Here is a 21,742-nt window from a genome sequence, read left to right as displayed (position 1 = left end):
GCAGAGAGAGCAGAGTATACCTTTATGTGCAGAGCAACCTCTTAAAAAAATAATACTTCAGCAATTTACCTTCTTACCACTTACTATAATACATAGCTATAGCTATATACATACGAATAATATGTAGGTACTTTTTTTTTTTTTTTAACGACGGAGTGAGAGTAAGTATACATTTTTTCTTTATGACTATGTAAACGTATATTAACATAAAATCATATATATAGGTAATTACTAATTACCAATAATAAATATTAAGTATGAATACTAAATATTTAAAATTCATGGACATATTATATTGTATTATTGTAAACCAATTACCTAATTGGGTCTTTACCAGAATATTGTACAATTACCTGATTTCGAGAGTATACAATAATATGATAATAAGTATGTATATATGAATAAATAAACAAACATTTTTACATTTGGACATACGATTGGCGGGTTATGAAGTATACATAGTGTCAGTTTTTTCAGATCAATACCTATATACCTTCTCTATTTTACGCGGTGTCCACCTCGGCGCACCGTTTCATAATAATATTAACAATAATATTTTTATTTATAGCTAATAATGTGGGTAAAGTGAATTGCTCCATTCGAATCGATTTTACGGTTTGATCTCATTAAAATTCTATATACGAACGAAAAGACGTAAACACTCGCATTCCCACGGCCACCGCGGTTAAGTGTTTAAATATTTTAGACGTTCGATGTCTGGAACGGAAACTTCGCGTTTATACCCAATATATGTTATACTGCCCCACAGGGTCACGCATAGATATCCATAAATATTATATTATCCTTATATTAATAATAGTAAGACACAATAAAGTATAGGAGGTATATAATATAGGTATATTATGTTATACATTAATTTAAATATATAGATGTATACTTTAAAATATATAATATGACATGTGTAGATGTAGAAAAAAGCGTTCCTGTCGCGTTTTCATTACAGTTAAAAATTTTGAATTCGGTTTATTGTATAATATTATATTATAGGTAGTAAGCGGATCAATTTTCAGTCGATCGTTTGTTATTTCGCCGCCGCGTCGTGTACGCGTAGTCGTCGCGCTGTCGCCAGTCCCTTCGAATCAGACGCGGGAAGACCGTCGACTGAGGAGAACGGTTAATAGCGCCGTCTCTTCGACGCCATTCAGTAGATACCCATGCACAATATTGCCTATAGTCACTCAGTATCCTAGTATTTTGGCGATTTAGAGATTATTTTGCGTATCCCCGTGCGAGGAGGGCATTATATTTTCATACAGATACACCCCAAACAAGTAGCCGCAAATATGCAAAATTCCGACTCCACCGAAGTCATCGATTTTGCGAATCACGTCGACACGTCTAGAACCGTGGATCAAAGACATCGCATAATCGGAGGTCAGTATTTTAATTAACCATAGATGGGTAGTTTTATTTATCGATCGTGATTTTTGTCAATATCAAATGCAACTATATATATATAAAAAAATAATTTATTCACTCGTTTCAACTTTATTGTTAGCAGAATAATGATAATAAGCATTGATTGAAAATAATTAATTTAAATAAGTACCTTTGCATTTTGATAGAAGTTTGGTCGGTATTGTTTAAACTGTCAGTTTGCAGATGAACATATTATAGTGATGCAAAGAGTTTTTGTTTTTTATAATTGAATAACTGCGGGTAAAATTATGGTGTGTTTGTGTAATTAATTTTATGCTCAAATAAATAACACAAAATATGCTCTATGCATCTACAACTGTGATGAAAACAAAGAAATTAATTAATTATTTTATTTCTACGATCAATGACATTACCTATCTACTCTGTTTCTATAGACAAATTAAAATACGTATATTATATTGGGGCACTCTAGAATTGTTTTCAAATCAAAATAGGTATACCCGACGTAGGTAAACTTTATTAACTCGAATTTTTCCGAGTATTTTCAGAGAAAATCGAATGCGCTCAAATGGTTGACCCAAATTACCTTTCATAACATTCATAATTTATTTATTTATCGATAGGTGTACTATTTGTACGTATACTAATGAGAAATGACTATGTATATTCAAATCGATTTCCGTAATGTTCAAAATATATTATTTTCAAGACAGTAGGTAGTTCCTTGAGAGATTAATTTACCGAATACATTAATTTTGTTGATCATTAATTATCAGCTAAAGATGATTATCTTACTGAATATCACCAGTTTAGTATCTTAAGTTTCGTTTGCGCAATTGTTTTCATAAATAACACGTTTAAAATAGGTACTTACCTACATACTATTTAAAATTATGTGGTTATTACTTATTATAGTAAAACAAATCAAAAGAATTTGGAACGGGTTTAAGTTTTGGTTTCAAAAACACTTAATGAATAGTATATTATTATAATCAGATAGTACAATTTAGTTAAAAAATATTTTTCATATTTTACGCTGTTATTGTGAATCTGAAAACTTCAAAAATACAACAATCATTAACCATTCAATTTGCTATGTAATCAGTGACCAGTGTCACGAAAAAAAAAATACTTAAAATATTTTCAATATCCCTTTAAGCTCTAGTCAACAAATTACCGACGTAGTTGTAATAGTTGTATACTTACCTATAATTCTACACTTATGTGCATGTTGATTAAATATCAAGCCCGAGTTTTATTTTAGTTCTTATTGTTTACTATTCCTATTCTACACTAATGTGTATAGGTACCTAGTAAGTTATTAGATTCATAATATTATATTAGTTTTGTGAAGTATGATATGAGTTTTATTTTAGTTTTTATTGTTTACTATTCCTATCCCATACTAATGTCTATAGGTACTTAGTAAGTTATTAGATTCATAATATTATATTAGTTTTATGAAGTATGATATGAGATTTGTTCCTATACTAAGTAAACTAGTACACGATTGTGTATGTTACCAATAACCAACCAGAATATTCGAAGAAAATTGTATTTATAATTTAGTACATATTTATTTTTCCATTTCATATATATTAAAAAGAACAATATTGTGCAATATTGATTTAACTACACGAATGTGAAGGTCACTACTAAAGTTGTATTTTTATCCAAATAATTCAGATAATTTAGGTATATTACCTATACACTGTATACAAAAGTATAGGTTAGAGCTAAAATGGATATTATATTATTATGATAGTCGGTACTAGGTTGGTATTTAGATACCTAATACTATTAATTCCTACAATAGGTACTATAGTGTGGATAGCGTTTCTCTTAAGAAGACGTCGCACTCTCATATGTTGTCTCTGTCTTAAATACTTGAAAATGCTCATGATTCACTTAAAAATTAAAATATCGTAAAAAACCTACAAGAGTATACGGACACACGGATAATTATCTTTCCTAAAAGTTTGACAATAGGCCAATTCACGCTAATATCAAAAAAAGCGCACTATCATACTCTAACTCTCTAGAATATAGTGGTTTGCTTAAAGATTTTGTTAACAGGTCACTTAACTGCCACAATCAATAGTGATGACCTGTAGATCATAGTGACCATATATATTATATATATATTTATAAAACAAAAAAAAAATTGGAAAAACAATTTTGGTTCAGATTTAACAAATATATCTCCAAAAATTGTTTAATAATTTTTATGTTTTAAAGATATTTTGGAGACAACAGTTCGCGTACCTATTAGACAAGATCTGTTGTTAGAAAGGGTGTCAGTATGCGGGTACATTTTATATTATAATGGCATAATAATATAATAATAATTAATAATTATATTATCTTGCATAATATTGTTAACGTGTATTGTTTGCATATAGTTTGACGGCTTTCAACACTCATTTCACGAAAACTATTGTTTATAACTACTCATCAAGTTTCAATATTTATACCTTAATAATTTTGTACTCTTCTCGAGTTCTATAGACTATATAGTCTCAACTAAACTTAACTCATCAACATTTCAATGGAAGCATAATTTAATTTTCATCCGCTTAATATTATTCCAGTCGGTCAGAGTTTTACTCTGAAAATATAAAATTATTAATATGTTTGTACTTACAATTTTTTATATTTTATACATTATGCACTTATTATTATTATTATTATTATTATTTTTTACATTCAGAACAATAATATTGCATGTTATTTGTGTTATTAATTTTAGTTTTCTAGTCGTGAAATAAGTATCTATACAGTATAGTTTTTATTAATATAGTTTGTATAATAATTGTATCATTTGTATCGTATCGTATGGTATATCTATATTATATATGGTTAAAACAGCGTGTGACACATATTATTAAACCTACTTTTCATAATTCTATGAACTAGGAACAATATTTTAATTTTCCCAAGTCGATAAAAAAGTTCACGCTGACCAAGTTATTTTACTATTAAACAGCAGAAACAATTAAAAATTTTGTTTTTTAATCGGATTAACTACATTTTATTCAATTTACATTTATTCAAAATTGGCAATATTTTTATTTAAATTGTATTCTAATCATAACTCATAAATACGTCCATAGATATAAAAATTGAAAAAAAACAACTTAAAAAATAACTTATTTTTTAATTATTAGGTAAATAAACATAGGCGCCCGCAAGGAGGGGCAAGCTGGGGCATTTGACCCCCTCTGGCTTTTCAAAAATATGTTTTAAATTGAATGTTTACAGATAAATTACTATTTATTATATAATAAATGCTAACATTGCCCCCTCCTAAAAAAATTTCTGCGGGCGCCTATGTAAATAAATAATGATACTTGTAACAGGTGGGTTGGGATAAGCGACACGCAACATATCGTGAGTCGTGACTCGTGACATATATTATTGGTTGCAGGGTAAACGAGATATTAATAAATACAGTGGTGCAACTTGAGAGGTTAGAGGTTATATCATCCCTTAATGTTTTTTTTGTTGTTCCTTGTAACTCCGGCACTATATCGTTGTGGCTCTGTTATAAAAATTGATTAATATAATGTATAAATCAGTTAGTGCTAGTAGCTAGTACCTATTAGTCTAGTATATAAATTATGAATATACAAACATTTTAAATTTTCTTATTATAGTCTATAGACATCATATCTATGTATTGATTTTACAATGATATGTGTTTTTATGTTATGTCTGTCAATTGTCATCACTGTTTGGAGCACTGAAATTTGCCTCAATCTTCAGACTTCAACTTTGAAGATAAGGTTTTCCTAAGGTTTCTGCTGTTTTTGGTATCAAAATCAAATTCATCAGATTTAGTTATTGATACTCTGAGGGGCCTCTGATGTTTATGCATTTTTTTGATTTATATTTATATAACTTTTGCTTCTCATGTAAAACATTTTGAAAATATATTACAATTGCAGGTTATTTAAACGATAAAATAACTTTTATTTTAATTGAAATAATATTGATGACGTAGACACGTAGTTATTGGAACACTCGTAATTTCTCATTTATTATTTTTTATATTTATTCACAAAGATATTTTCAAAATATCTTTACTTATTTCAAGCTATATTTATATTACAAATGTATTCACGAAATTCTACTGCATTTTATATGATAATGTTTGCAAAAACCAGATCAAATTACTGAATTTAAAAATATGCTATTTGTAATGAAATAATGCCATATAGATATAATAATTTTTTATTGAATTTAAAATACCAATATTACAGTTCAATATTCAATTTCTATTTTAATAATTTAAATATACTATATATAGGTAGTAGAAGCCACATCCACACAGAACATCAATATTTAATAAATATTTTTTCATTATTTTAAATAAATTATATAATTTAATAAATGTTTTTTTTTTAATTGCGAGTAGGTACATGTTTTTAAATATTTATACAATGAATAGCAATCATTGATTGAACTCTTTAACATTTTGAATTAAATATCTAATGGACAATATTTAAAATATAACATAATTTGGTATCTAATAAAATATTAAAAAAAAAGTTTTTAATACATAATATTATTTGACTTAATAAATAATAAGGTAGATGTTACATGATTATTATTTAATAGTTGAAGACGTTTGATGTTGAATAAAGCTTGGGCAAAGACATACTAAACTACTTCTCCCATTTCATTCTGAGTAACATTTTGGAACTTTAATTGATTTTTTTTACAGCATCTGATAAACAATTTTAATTACATTATATTAAAATTATGTTCAGTAATAATAATAATAGTATATCAACATATTATTATATTTTATAATATATATAAATATATATTTTTATATCATAATCTTACCAAAAATAATCGTACAAATCATTTGGTCTGAAAATTTGGATTTTCCTCTTTTTACCAGAATATGAAAAAATTGTTGACAGTTCATCGGAAAAAGCTTAATCATTATTCTTTTATTGCCTTAAAGTTTTTTTCTCCCATGTATAATATTATGTTAGTTGATTAATATTTAATCTATACTCTACAATAATAGGTATACAAAAGAAAACATTATAATATATATACTATTAAACATATATATATATATATATTTCACATATATTTTAAAATAATCAATATGCTTGGAAAATTAATACACCATATGTTTTAAATAATTTGACAGTCAATATATATAGTGATCAAAGTATAATAAATGTGGATAGATTGATTTTTTAAATTTTGGTTGAATTACTAAGTAGGTATATTAAAATATTATACATATAGATTTTTACAAAGTTAAGATCAGATTTAAAAAATATCAATCCTATACGTCATTATCAAGATTTAGGTTATTATATACGTACATATTTTTCACAATTATTATATAATGATCTCAGTTATTAAAATACCGTTATATTATTATGTATTTAAGTAGTATTCAAACATTCCAAACATATAATATGTCCTATATAATAAGTATACTGTTTACTTACCATATCATTACAAAATATTTCATCTTTAGATAATTTCTGATTGAATGCATTTAAATCTAATCGTAGTGTTCATAGGTAAGCCAGGTATAAAAGATTTGAAGTATGTATTATTTTCGTTATTATTAGTTTGTAAGGTTGTGTTACTGAGATTTTGAGTTTCTAAATTTTCCATACGTTGGCTCAATTTATTCCGTTTGGTTGCTTACAACACTCCTTAGTTTATGTTTAATGAATGATAATTTATATGGAATTTAATTCTTTTTGAAATTCTGTATATGAAAAAAAAATATATTTTCAAAACAAAAGCTATTAATAATAAATCTTATTAATACATTTCATTATGTAAGAATGAGATATTTCTTATTTTTATAAAAATTTAACTATAAATAAAATCTTCAATATTAATAAATATATATATATATAATACTTAATAAAAAGTAATATAAGACTAACCAGGGTTTATCGGTGTTAATCGATAACTGCTATCATGTCCGGTATTGATTGGCAAGACCAGATAATGTTGTATACCCAATACCCTTGCGAAAGAAAAAACCTTTAGATGGTACAAAAATATAGCGTAAAATTTTTTTACAAAAAAATGTAGGGAATAAACATATTATAATACTAATAGAAAATATAATAAAAAAGTCGGGAAGGCGTGGGATACATAAGGTACATATAAGGCTTTTATCTGTGAGCGACAATATACCATTGCTAACAAAAACAATTCTGAGTGAAGCTCGGTGGATAACATTACATTATCAACAATCTATAATTTATTATATAGTAAAAAAAAATGTCGTCCGTAATTGTTTAGTATTATAAAATCGTGAAATCGTACGTTTTTTCTCATTTAACCGTTTTTATTTCGAGTACTGTTTTGAAAATCGAAAAATGACCTCTCTAAAGTACCAGCTCAAGAACATTACCTTTCAGAAAAGATGCTACACTTGATATTTTTAAGCAAGTTTAGGAGGAAAAAAAGTGTTGCCAGAATACAAAAAGAAAAAGAAATAAACATCATTGTAAAACCAATACATTCCTCGCTTCACTCAGAATCTAAAATATATCATAATATATTATGCGAAGTACTAATATCATATACAGTATATACATATGATATCGACCAATTGTAAGTGGTGTTATGATTTATTTTTATGTATTTAATTTTTTACCTTTACTTATAATAAAAAAGAGGTTCTCATTTAAAAAGTAGAAGTTTATATCAACATATCGTCACAGGACAATTTTAAAGTCTATTTAAGAACAACAAAAATCAGAATTTGAATATATTCATTATTAAAATTAAATGGTACAATAGGGGTGAGCATGCTTGATGAACTACCTTGTATACATAATTATATTTATATTGATGTCAAGGTTGAAACTTATATTAATAAATTTTAGTACGCAGGAGAATTGTCCTTCATTATATTCGATGTACCGCATCATCTAATCAGTCTATTTCATTGGATTTATTTGAACATAATCTTTGTAATGTTAAAATTATTTTATACCGTGTCAGGCGAAAAAATGTGAGACAATAGTATCATTGTCGTCTACGCTAGAAATGTTATAAGCAAATTGCAAATGTAGTGAATAATAAATTATTTATAGATCTATAAATACAAGGCCGTATCTGAGAGAGGGTCCAAGGGGTCTGGACCTTCCCCTCCCAAAATTCCTTCAATATTTTACAAATGTTTAAAATAACTATATTTTTACTACCAACGTAAACATTTTCAGTCATAAATGATTTAAACATTTAAATATTATTATAGCGCCTAATAATAGATTTGCTATTGATGGGTCTAAATTAAATAAAATTACAATATACATGTTTTGGACGCCCTCCCTCCTCCGAAAAAATTTCTAGATACGGCCTTGTCTACATACAATATGTACCGTATGGCCACGTAACTGTGTTAAGATAATAGGATATCAATCGGGTTTGTAAATTTTTTTCATAAAATTATGTATTTAAATTATTTTATTAAAATAAAATAAAAATAAAAGTATAGTATATGTGTACAGATTATAGCAGTAAATAATAAATATAATGTAATGTTTAAGTACTTACAATGAAAATAATATATACAATTGAATTGGATAATTGAAATGTTTTGAAATAATGCTGTTAATTTCTGAGATGGTTGACGGTTGTGCTAAGTAATTTAAAGCTATTTTTTAATAGCTTATATTTATATTATAAAATGTATTGTCTAAAATCTAAATTATAAGATTTTCAGTCAGAATCATATACCTAATTGGCATATGTTATAGACTTATAGCAAATAGCAATAGTGCAATACATACGGAATAAAATAAAATATATTGATTTATTTTATTTTTATTCTGTAATCTTATTACCTATATAAAATAGGGAGAATAAAATGTAATTTTAATGTAAATTTTTTTTTTCATAACAATCAATATTTTCTAAATCTATTTTTTAGAAAATTTTTTGTTGTAGAAATATTTTTTTAGGTAAGTTAAATCATTTTATACAATTTATCATGGATGTATATTTTAAAATGCATATTCAAGGTGGGAAAAACAGTAGCTGGTGGAATTAGTGAAAATAGCCGACGAAATCGATGTATGTTAGATTATATAGTCATATAGAGAACCTAATAATAAGATTATAATAAGTTTTAAAACGATTTGGTGCTCTGGTAGGTAGCTTATATATTTTTCATAATCATGTATTTATCTTATAAATTAATTGATAAACTGAAACAATTACAGATGAACCTTATCCACGTTGCTTTTAGTTTTTATTGTTTTTAAGTTTTAATGTAAATACAATATGCTTAAAAAGTTCACCACTCCCTTACCGCTTAAAATTAGTGCATTGCCCACAACTAGTTTGCTGCCTTTTGTAACCCTTCACTGTCCATAAACCATAAAGGGGTGATATCGTCCCCATTGATAACTATTGAACTAGATCAAATTTTGAATAATATTAGAATACTTTTTTTTGCTAGTTTTTATCAGTTTTGGAATAATTGGAAATAAACGTTTAAAGTTAATATTGGTACAAAGTACAAACATACCTAATAATAAATAATACACAAACATAATATATTTACAAATAGTTATTGTATTTATAATAAATATTTAGTAGGTATTATTTAGCTATCAACTACTTCTTTATTACATTTTTATAGGTAACAATGGTAAAATAACTGTTTCAACATTTTCATCACTCATACGACGACGTTTTCTTTTGTTAACACTGTGATTTTGACAGTTGTACAAACCCTTTCAGGATGTACTACCTACTCCGAAAGGGAGTGTTATATTTTATAAACACGTTTTTAATTGAAGGTGTTTCCTTAATCCTTTCAATGATAAAAGTAATTTATTTGGAATTTTTATAATTAGTATGTGGATATATCATTTTTATTAAAAACATTTAATAAGCTTTTGTTTGACCATGAAAAAAAAATCATTAGTGTTTATAAAAATTATCGTAGGATTATGGGAAAATTATATTTAATTTATTTTTTAGTATTTAATGAATAAAAAAATACAAATAAAAAAAAAATAATCAGAATACGTATTTGAATACTTTTTCAAAAAATTATTTAAAATAATATTTGAAATTTGAATAACAAAAAGTAATCAAATGAATTTATTTGAATATATTTAACAAAACTGTAGGTAGGTACATTTGTTATACAATACTATCGGAAGTCGGGAAATTTTCCTTAAACTAGAAAATTGAAATTTTATTGCTTTAATGGGTCTTTTTAATTCACAACTATTAATTATAAGTCACGACCATGATCATACCAATAGTCATGATACAGGTAAAAAATGTATCACTCCGCTCAGAATCTAATAAAATATCTCCTGCGTTCATGTGGCCCATTAGCTCAGTTGGTTAGAGCGTCGTGCTAATAACGCGAAGGTCGTGGGTTCGATCCCCCCATGGGCCAGATAATTTTTGTTTGTTTTTCTCATCAGTTTTATAAGTTAAATTTTTTTTTATATCAAATAATTCTATTCATAACTAGCTGTCATCCGCGTGCACCATGACTTTACCGAAAGGTAAAAATTTCGTGTGGTAAAATAACGCAAAATAATAATTTAAGGTGTTTATAAATTCGCGTAAATATTTACGCCTTTAGATAATAAAAATAATTTTTTTCTCACATTTATAATATTATTCTTACAATCGGGAAATATATTATATAATAATATAACGTTGTTAAATGAATAATAATAATAATGATTATTAAACAACAACATTGGGCGTGACTTCTGTGGGGTTTCGCATCATACAGCCAATCAGCGCGTTGCTGACATAATATACTACTTTTCTATTGGTTATTATTATTATTATTATTATTATTACATACGTTTTAACTTATTTTAACTACTCCGAGTCTCAAGACTAAGTCAGTCAGTCGTAGTTAGAACGCAGTGATGTGTACTTCAAACCCTCCAGGACCGTTCAAAGCACCTAGCCGTTGTCAATGTTGTCACATCTCATATACTTCTTCAATAATAATAATTGATTCATCGTCGATGGTACATACACATTTTAAGGTTAGTCGTGGGCGATTGCTTAACTATACGCGTTAAACAATTATTTTAATATATTATAAATTATAATACAGACGACTTTCGATATTTCAAACCTTCGATAATTCGAAATGTTCGGTAATTCGAAATAAATACTCGTTCTCTTGAAAATTTCGCGGTAATTTAAATAAAAACCATTAATTTAAGTACACTCTATAATTTGAAATTGCATTTTGGGAAAATTGGCCACTTGTTAGTGACAATTCGAATTTTTATCCGTTCAACTCTCGGTATTTACCAAATATATTTTTTATAATATTTTTATTAATAATTTACTATATAATCGTGTAGAAATTCAGCTTACTATTTTCAATAATTATAGAATTATTATCGTAAAAATTTTATCGTTATTTTTTAATCGTCTCTTATCGTATTTTAAGTTTTAATTTGTCGATAGCCTAATGAATTTTTTATTCTGAACGAAGTGATGAGTGTATTGATTTTAAAATGATGTGTTTTTTGTTTTGTTTTGTTTTGTTTTTTTTGTGTCTGTGTACAGCATAACTTGTCAAAATAATGCTTCAATTTCTAACTTCTTGGTGGTTTCCAATGGTTAAGTGCATTATAGAGGTCTAAAGAAAATATTTTCCAACAGTTTTCAAAAAAATCGAATTTTTATGTGGTTCAATAGTTGTAAGTTGTAACTCAAAAACGAATAACTGTGCAAATACTTGAAATTTTAATTAAACGTTTATATTAGTGTTAGGTATCTATATATAGTTCAATTTTCAAAATAGTGTTGCTTTTTTGAGCTATTCATAGGCAATTGAAATTTTCGATTTTCCTAAATATTTTTTCTTTAAGTGTCGATAAAAAAAATTTGGATGATAAGCGTTTTAAAGTTCAAATTTTAGAAGTCGTATTTTTTACATACTTTGAAAATTTTACCAGTTATTTAGATTGGAATTTTCTTTACATGATTTAATTTACAAAATATTTAATTTATCTTAATGCTATTTATAGGAATTTGAAATATTCGTTTTCTTTTAAGATTTTTTTTATACTTGTCGATAAAAACTTTTTGGCTAAGTCAAAATACTTGAAAATTTAATACAAAGTTCCTCATAAGTTATTCTTATAGAGATTTAAAAATTATAAGAATACATTGTCAACATTTGTATTTGCGTTTGAAGTTCAAACATTGACAAAAATTCGTTAAAATCACGAATATTAGCAATTTATTTTGTAGTTAAAAAATTTTGAATTAGTAGCTTAGAGTTGAAAATTTAATACATAATTTTCCATAAGTTTGGCTTACAATAATTATAAAAAACTTTAATATTGGTGTATTTAGGTCATTAAAACATAAAGTACCTTTTTCACCGCCCAATTTAAATAATATATATCTTAGGCTGATAAATCAACTCCGTTCAGAATCATTTTTCGTAACAATGATACCTATAATTGGATTCAAATTTAACACTTCTATATATACCTAACATATTAGTGATCCATACGGCACCTAATGTACAGCAGAACGATTCCCACTTGACAGTGCTATTTTTTTATTTTAATTTCGTTTGGTTGGTTATAAAGTAAAGATCTTGTGATGAGTGCTATTAATTTCAAAAAAAAGTCGTACGATTTCGGAAAAAAAGTTTAATTTTCATAGTATAATTATATAGTTTGATTTATATTTTAAAAACAATAAATACATAACTGTAACACTTCCTAATTGTTGAAATGTTTATTAATTATGCACGTAAAATAATAATGATAAACGTACAATAATTTTTTTTTTTTGTTTCTTAAGTCTCGGTAAATCGATTTTTTTTTTCAATATTTTGTACTATTCAGCAATTTGTACACTCGGTAAATCGAAGTTTTTCAAAAGTCCTTATTGAGAGTTGACTATATATATAATACATATATGTCGAAATTAAATTTTACAGAAGAGACACCAAACTTATTTTGTGTAACATTGCTATATGTTCTCTTTTCGAAATAAATGAAATACACAATATACTGTATTACTTTACTATAGGAACACGTAGATATGTTTCGTTTTCACACCAAATAATGTGTTTAGAGACAAATACCATATTTCTGTAAAAATCTGAAAATATCAATATATTGGATATATTCCCTAATAAAAGTGGTACTATAAACTCTAGGAAACTCTCCAGGTATAACAGTAAACAATTTGGTGACAATACGTTGAACGGTGTGAATTTGTTTGCGTGACAAAAAATTGAGACTTACTTTTATAGTATAGATATAATAATATATTAAATTAGCAATTCTAAAAATGTATTTCATTATTTACTTATTTTTTAATCAATAAATTGTTAGACCCACGTCAATGTTTTTTCAGTAAACAATGTAAGAGATTCTTTATTTTATGAAACATGAAGTTGTTTACACTTCATACTTTATTAATAAAAACTTAAATAAAATAACACACGGTAAAAAATAATGAAATGAAAATTTTAATTAAAAGAAAAAATGGGGCTTTTCCCATTTATATAAAAATTCCTGGCTTTTTGTAGACACTTTTTATAGTAAAATCAATAAATGTATTGCTTTAAAATTAAATTATAGAACTGTAGCCTTAAAACAAACATTTATAGGAATAATAGTCGTTGGAATCACGGTAATTAAAATATTTTTTAATTAAATTTGAATAAATATTTCATAAAAAAAAAATTATAAACATAGATATAGGTAGGTTTTATTTAAAAACTTTTCATATATTATATTATAAGCGTACTAGTAGATCTTGGTTTTTCATTTTACAGTCATTTAAACTAGAATACTGAATAGGGATTTAGAATTCACCTACTTTTTTGTTCAACAATTTATCGTGTTACAATACTGAATACATATGGCGTAGATTAACATTAGGAGAGTTATAGATTTGATTTTAGTATCGCATGTCAAATATTTTACACGATAATCTAATTACATTTTTGAACTAATAAAAATATTTGGATTATTTTACATTAACATATGATTTCATATAAATATAATATTATAATTTATACAATCGGTAGGTAGGTATATATTGTATATATATATATATATATATATATATATATATATATATATATATATATATATAGTTTTATACTATAGTCTATAATATATAGGAACCATATAATTTACTTGTGCACGAAAAATACCTACGTTTTTTGTTTTCAATCGATTTATTGAAACGAATGAAACGTGTGTTTTTTTTCATTTATGTAGAAGGGGCTTGTCATATCTGCCATCGGTCATATTATAACGATTTCAATAATAATTTAATCCATTTAACTTTTTAGCCGAGGATAGCGCGCCAACCGATCCAGGTGTATGCGGTAAATTTATGACCGTGTGTGCTTGGGCACTTGTTGTCATCACGTTCCCGTTTTCTTTGTTCGTCTGTTTCAAAGTTAGTGCATTTAGTAGTTTCATTCTACCTACGTTAACGGCTGCATCCGAGTTGGGTCCCAAATTTAAAATTGCTACACTAGTTGGGTCCCGGATTTTTATAGGTACTATACTAATTCGGTCCTAGATTTTTATAGTTACTACACTAGTTGGTCCTGAATTATTTTAGCTACAGCACTATTGAATATTTTTTGGTAAGTAAGTATTACACTATACTAACATTAACGTAAACGTAAAAATTGATACTTATATAAAAATGAGAAGTGTAGAAGTAATGTAGAAAAGAAACTGCATTTTACTAAAAGAAAAATTTATAGCTGACCATATGAATAAAAAAATTGCAGGAATAATAAATCGATTTGATTTTATAAAATTAATGTCTTATACATTTCTACCAACACATGTGATTTTTCAAAAAATATTATTTTATTTTTATTTATATTATATAATTATTTTAACATTTTTAATATTTTTACACTTATACTTATATGGCTAAATTTATATTATATAATATGTATTTTTATACTTGGTTTTTAACATTTTTAATATTTTTACCAACACAAAAGTGATTTATTTTTTACAAAATTCTAATAACTTATATTTTAATAGAAAAGAAATAAAAAAAAAAACTGTAAAAACATTTTTAACCATACCTGTTGTTTAAATAGATCATAGACAATCTGTTAAATTGGGAATGAAAATGTTAGTATAGTATAGTGTAGTACTTAACAAAAAATATTCAGGAACTAGTGGAATACCTAAAATAATTCTGGACCCAAGTATAGTATAGTACCTATACTATAGGACCCAACTAGTACACTACCTGCGATTAGCCCCTATAGTATTCGGGACCCAACTCGGATGCGCCAACGTTTGCATAAATCCCTAAACTTCGACTCTCTATTGAACAATAGAAATAATTTATTTGTTTTGTTTTCGCATTAACAGGTAGTTCAGGAATACGAACGAGCAGTAATATTTCGCCTGGGACGTCTGATATCGGGTGGGGCGAAAGGGCCAGGTGAGTTCACGTCTATGTAAATATGCTAAAATATTCACGATTAATGAGCGATTTTTTTCCTACTAGGTATATTCTTTATTTTGCCATGTATTGACAACTACGCTCGTGTTGACTTAAGAACACGCACTTACGACGTTCCACCACAAGAGGTATTGTATAATTTATATTATTATTATTATGTATTATATTTGTTCTGTTGTGTAAAATGACATCGACGATACACAAATATTACCGATACTTCACGTAAGTAAAAATAGTATAATATGTATACAATTTTCCTATTTCAGCCACCTACATGTATTGTCTATGTTACTATAGAGCGTAGGCTATTCTGCAGTAGTGTCTCTTGATTTTTCCATAATAAAAAAACTGGTAACAAAAAAGAAAAAAAAAGTAATTTGATATTAAATGGGGGTTCTTGCCTCCGTCACCCACATACACGTCAATGAATATTTTACACATTGTTAGGCAATAAGCAAGTCATGGTTTAAAAGGTATATAATAAAAGCACTGAGTACTTGAAGTACTCCGGTAATTAAAAATGTTTTACACGGTATTTTTAACTTTTGAAATACTATAATTACTTTACCACTACTTGACAATATTAAATAATAATTTTTTTCTTAATTTAAATAATGGATTATGGCCTAAACTATAATCAAACATTTTTATTTTTAAAATACCATTATGTTTGTTTTGAGAGGAAAGCAACCCGTTTATATTGTTTCCATCTTTATACCAATGTACAACATAGAAAAGTCGTGTTTAAATTTTTAATACTAGTAGAACCAATCTTGTAATTTAGGCTTTAGCAGTTTAGTATTAAATTTAATTAATCTATTATCAAATTTTAAGATATTAATTTTTTGGACTGTAGGTATCTGGTAGGTTTTTATTGATATTTAATGAATTGTATGTTATGAGGTTATTAATTAATAATATTAATATATTTACTAAATAATAAATTTAATCTAAATTAGTATTATATTATGATATTTAGGTATTGACCAAAGATAGCGTGACTGTGTCCGTGGACGCCGTGGTCTATTATCGTGTATGCAACGCTACGATATCGGTAGCTAACGTTGCCAACGCTCATCAATCTACTCGGCTATTAGCTCAAACCACATTAAGAAACGTCTTAGGTACTAGGCCGTTGCACGAAATTCTCAGCGACCGAGACGCCATATCGAAAACCATGCAAGTATTGTTGGACGAAGCCACCGAGTCGTGGGGCATCAAAGTAGAACGAGTGGAAATGTGAGTACTATTTTTGAAGAAGAGTGTTTTTTTTTTTTGGTTTTTCTATAAAAGCATTATATATGTTGTTACTTATAAATACATGTGGTGAAAAACATTACAGAAAGGACGTGAGATTGCCAGTTCAGTTGCAGAGGGCAATGGCGGCGGAAGCTGAGGCGGCCCGAGAAGCCCGTGCTAAGGTTATAGCGGCTGAAGGCGAACAAAAAGCATCGAGGGCTCTCCGTGAAGCTTCAGAAGTTATAAGTGAATCTCCGGCTGCTCTACAACTTAGATACTTACAAGTATGACTTGGTTTAATTAAATTTTTTTTTATTAAAAACAGAATTATGAGTTATTATAATTGTAAGAATAAAATTATTATAATTATAAGGAACCTTTAAAAATATTATAGTGCTCTCTATAATATCTAGGGAAAATTTTTTAAAGTGAGTTATATGAGTATTATTAAATATTTTAGATTCTAATCGAAACTATGAATATTTTGATTTTACAATTTCTTGTGATTATATTTACGATGAGTATAGGTACCTGGTACCTAGTTGAAAGAATTGTTTGGTTTTTGACTTTGAAGGGGATTTTTTTATAGAAAATTGGATCTGTATATAGTTTTAATACTTTAAAGATGTCAAAATTCAAAACTTCTTATATTTTTCAAAATTATCAGGAAAAACAAGTAGTACAAATTTTTTTATATAAACATTAAAATTTAGAAATTTGATAAGGTTTGCAAAAATATTCAAATTATTCTATAGTTAGATATAAATATAATGTTTTCCTTTCATATAATTAATTAAGATTATAATAAAGTAATACCAGATATTTCATAACATTTTTTTCCTATGGTTATTTAGGTTTGTAATTTTTTTTTTTTTTATAAATTTAGGTTACAATGCGGTATTTTATTTTGTTTCTATGTTAACCTTTTTGTATTTTTGAATACCATATATTGTGTTATAAGGTATTAAGATATAATATTCGTACGTCGTATGTATATATTTTATTTTATTTTTTTAGACATTGAATACAATATCAGCGGAGAAGAATTCTACAATCGTATTCCCACTACCAATCGATATAATTTCATTTTTCACGAGACCTCGAGAACCACGGGAATCTACAAAACTAGCTCAACAAAATCAAAGCAGTTAAATGTTAGGTATTTTTTCCACATATATGTTTTAACTTATAAGTTAAAAATTAACTTATAAAAATTGATGAAGTTATTCATATTTATTATATTTATCAAACATATATTTTGTGTGTTCAACTATTAGATACAAATTATGTATTAAATATTAGAAAATATTACAGTTATCGACACATTTATATTGCGATTTGCAGGGTGCGGGTCTAAGATATGCATCTGTTTCGAACGGCCTGTACTCAGACTATGGTGGTGGTAGAAAGTTGAGAGGGGTATCATTGTGTTTGTAGGAACATACAGTTTTAAGTCAGTTGCAAATTTTTAATTTTAATGGGAAAATTGAGACAAATGTTTACCGGATGTCTATAATGTTTCTAAGACGTGACTCGCGTGAAGTGACCTGCGTGCTCATCAGATTTAAGTATATTTTATAACTTTTTATTCTTTGAAATAACCTAAAGGAAAACGTTTTTAAACATCGTCCATACAGCTTGGAAGAACTTAATGTGAAAATCAGGAAGGAAGCTTTACCGCCTTTACCCATTCGAATGTACCGACAAACGATTGAAAGCTTCCGGGAATGAGTTTAAGAAACTATCACTGCTGACGGCCGTTATTTTAGAGATGTAATCTTTAAAAAATAATGCAAAAGACTAGATTTTCTACTTAATCGAACAACATAGTCCTTATTCCTATAAGTTATTGAATAATCGTTATTTTATAATTCTTTAAAACTGATGCATATTTTACGCCCCACTTTGTACGAGTTATATAACCAAGAACTAATAATTTGTAAAAATAGAATAATTATAAGCTAATATTGATTTATTTTTAAATTAGGTATACCATATAATATATAGGTTATACAAAAAAAAAAAAATAATAATTGAGAATTAATTATCATTTTTCATATATTTTATTCATTTATGTTTTATATATTTGTTGTTGATACCCATACCCAAACTAAACCATGTTCTACTTAATTATTATTATTACGACTTATTTAAAATCATCGAAGGGTGGATAAATGTTGCATATATAAACCAAGGTTATTATAAAAATGTTTGTACACTAATTAATACTTATAAATTTACAATTCACCATCATATTAGAATTAGATATAATATAAACTAGGCATATAGTAAGTATATTTTATAACATTGTAATTATTATTTATGTTGAATATTGATGTATGCAAATATGCTGCGATTAAATGCTTACTGTGAACGGAAAACTTTACTCCCATCTTATAAAAAAATTATTACGCATACAATTTTAATATAGGTAATATATGATTATTGATTATTGGTGGCTATAATTAATTTTGATTTTATAATATTACATAAATTTATGACACCTAACAATGTACCTACTTATTTTATAAAGATGCACTTAATTGCAAGATTGTATACATAATATGTTAAATGTTTAATAATAATTTTTGAAATTGTCTCCAGCTAATGAGCTACCTTACGCACGATTCATATATGTACGTCTCTGGAAACACGCTGAATTATTTTAGATATTAGATATTAAATAAATTAAATCGAATCCTACTAAATGAGTTTAACTGCTCTGAATAGTATAAAAAACGGTTACATATGTTTAAATTCAATATTTTTGTTATGCCAAAGTCAAAGTACCATCATGTAAATCAGTTTCGTTTTCACCAGAAGAAGATACAAAACTTGCATAATTGATTACTCAACATCCATATATATATATTATACTAAATCTTTTAAAACAACATTGATTTTTCAAATACTATAGTGTTATTATAAATAGTAAAATGTAATTTATTGATATTCCTGTTTAAACTATTTAAAAAAAAAAAAATGTTTTTTCCCTTTTATTTTGAAAAAATACTAGGTATTTATGTTTCAGAATTCGAACTATGTAAAAAACTAGATAAAATTTACACTATAGAAACCACTCCAATATTGAGAATTGAATCGTTTATCTGCTTCTATAATAAGTATCTTCAGGTAAGTAAACACCATTGTAAAGTCAATACATTCATTACTTTGATCAGAATTTAAAACATAAAATAACACTATATTTATAATTATTTAAAAAAAGTATATTTCAAGAAGTAAAAATATAAACAAAAATGATAACATATAAATAACAATATTATAGGTTCATAAATAAAACGATTTACAACGTTCAAACTTCAAAGTGCACATTTTTTTTTTTTTTTTTTGAGAGAGAGCGCACATATTCACACGACTTATTCGCTTGATGTATTATGCTTAACACGTTTAATTTTAAAATTTAAATGTTATTAACCTTAGTCACCAGTATAAAAATATTTAATAATATATTATCACTATCCAGTCCTTTTTACGTATAAAACGTATCGTAAAACCGTGTTTAAAAATATATTTCATTATTGTATAGATCAGCCTATTAAATTATATACTATATATATTGTTAAATTATTTTACACAGACTTCGAGTGGCTAGAAAATTGTATGCCGCCATTGATTCTCAAAATCTCATAGCCGCGCACAACTAAAATATAATATTATATACATTATTATATTGTACGCATTAATGGTTCCAATAAAAAGACACGAAAAAATTTCGGCAGCGAGCGGCCACACACAGATTTTGCGTGATGTTCACGTCTGCAACGGCGCATATTTGCGGGAGTTCCGGTCGGAAACCGTGACATTCGTGTAGTCCGGCATATTGTCGAACAATCTCTGTACCTTGTCTTCCACGTCTTCGAAATCTGCTCCGCTGACTGAGCCACCGCCGCTGTCACCACCGCCACCGCTGTAAGACTGTTCGAATCCAGCTGCCTCGTCGTGTTCGGACTTGTCGACCGTCGTGGGCGAAGTGGCGATCGTACAAGCGATTCCGGTCATGCACCGGAGGGCTGAGGCGCCAAGAGCCTGGGAAGCGTTACAGGACGGCACATCGATTTCCTCTTCCATGATGGTCTCGGCGGTTGCGGAGCCCACGGGCGAGTACACGACGTTGCCGTAATCGTGACCCGCAAAGTCGGCAGCCGTTTTGCTGCTCTGCTGAAGGAACGTCGAGAACGAGTGTGGCTGGTCGAAGTACGAGAAAGACGACTTCAGAGGCTAGAATAGAAACAGAAAAAAAAATTCATTTAGCGATAGGTACTCAATAAGCGTTATTTTCAGAGTAAATTACGATAATGCAAAACAGGTACTAAAAGTTATGGATGGATGGGTTATTGGTTGCTGCTGATAATTAACGTAACAGTAGTGGATACAGTATATAGGTACAGAGATAGACAGAAGCGTGTTTCCGCGTACTTAAATTGATTCATAAAAAAAACCGATATTTATTTTATACTTAAGTGTGACAGTAAAAACGATTTACTGTGAACAAAATGTTATTATCGATACATAGATAAATATTATACCTAATTGGTTAATGTATTACTTGTAACCTTAAATATTTTACTTTAATAAAAATCTTAAATTTTGTGGG

General features: G+C 27.2%; 2 protein-coding genes, 1 long non-coding RNA gene and 1 other non-coding gene across 5 annotated transcripts in view; 2 read left to right on the top strand and 2 right to left on the bottom strand.

Moving 5' to 3' along the window:
- Positions 1–986: 986 nt before the first annotated feature.
- LOC114127230 (band 7 protein AGAP004871) lies at positions 987–20,600 on the top strand. Of its 2 annotated transcripts, XM_050199231.1 has the most exons (8): positions 987–1,395; positions 14,738–14,847; positions 15,795–15,867; positions 15,934–16,016; positions 16,868–17,127; positions 17,231–17,411; positions 18,145–18,286; positions 20,159–20,600. In XM_050199231.1, the coding sequence occupies exons 1-7, from the start codon at positions 1,305–1,307 to the stop codon at positions 18,277–18,279; spliced, it is 933 nt and encodes a 310-aa protein (XP_050055188.1). In that variant the 5' UTR covers positions 987–1,304; the 3' UTR covers positions 18,280–18,286; positions 20,159–20,600. The 2 variants fall into 2 exon arrangements, with proteins under 2 accessions (XP_050055188.1, XP_027847221.2); XM_027991420.2 differs by lacking the exon at positions 20,159–20,600 and having other exon boundaries at positions 989–1,395; positions 18,145–19,160.
- On the bottom strand, positions 5,817–7,427 carry LOC126549609 (uncharacterized). The gene is made up of 4 exons (XR_007603709.1): positions 7,335–7,427; positions 6,882–7,150; positions 6,253–6,430; positions 5,817–6,130 (listed from the first exon to the last, which is right to left on the bottom strand). It is a non-coding gene; the product is annotated as an uncharacterized LOC126549609 (long non-coding RNA).
- On the top strand, positions 10,752–10,825 carry Trnai-aau (transfer RNA isoleucine (anticodon AAU)). The gene has a single exon. It is a non-coding gene; the product is annotated as a tRNA-Ile (tRNA).
- Positions 20,333–21,742, bottom strand: part of LOC114127224 (phosphoinositide 3-kinase adapter protein 1) — a 36,986-nt gene continuing 35,576 nt past the window's right edge. The window contains 1 exon segment of the mRNA XM_050199230.1: positions 20,333–21,366. Coding sequence (XP_050055187.1) covers positions 20,899–21,366 — 468 coding nt within the window. The 3' untranslated portion in view covers positions 20,333–20,898.

Source organism: Aphis gossypii, chromosome 2 (genome assembly GCF_020184175.1).
Source record: "Aphis gossypii isolate Hap1 chromosome 2, ASM2018417v2, whole genome shotgun sequence".
Classification (NCBI taxonomy): domain Eukaryota; kingdom Metazoa; phylum Arthropoda; class Insecta; order Hemiptera; family Aphididae; genus Aphis; species Aphis gossypii.
The sequence above is the reverse complement of the archived record's forward strand: the minus strand, read 5'-3'. Positions and strand labels throughout refer to the sequence as shown.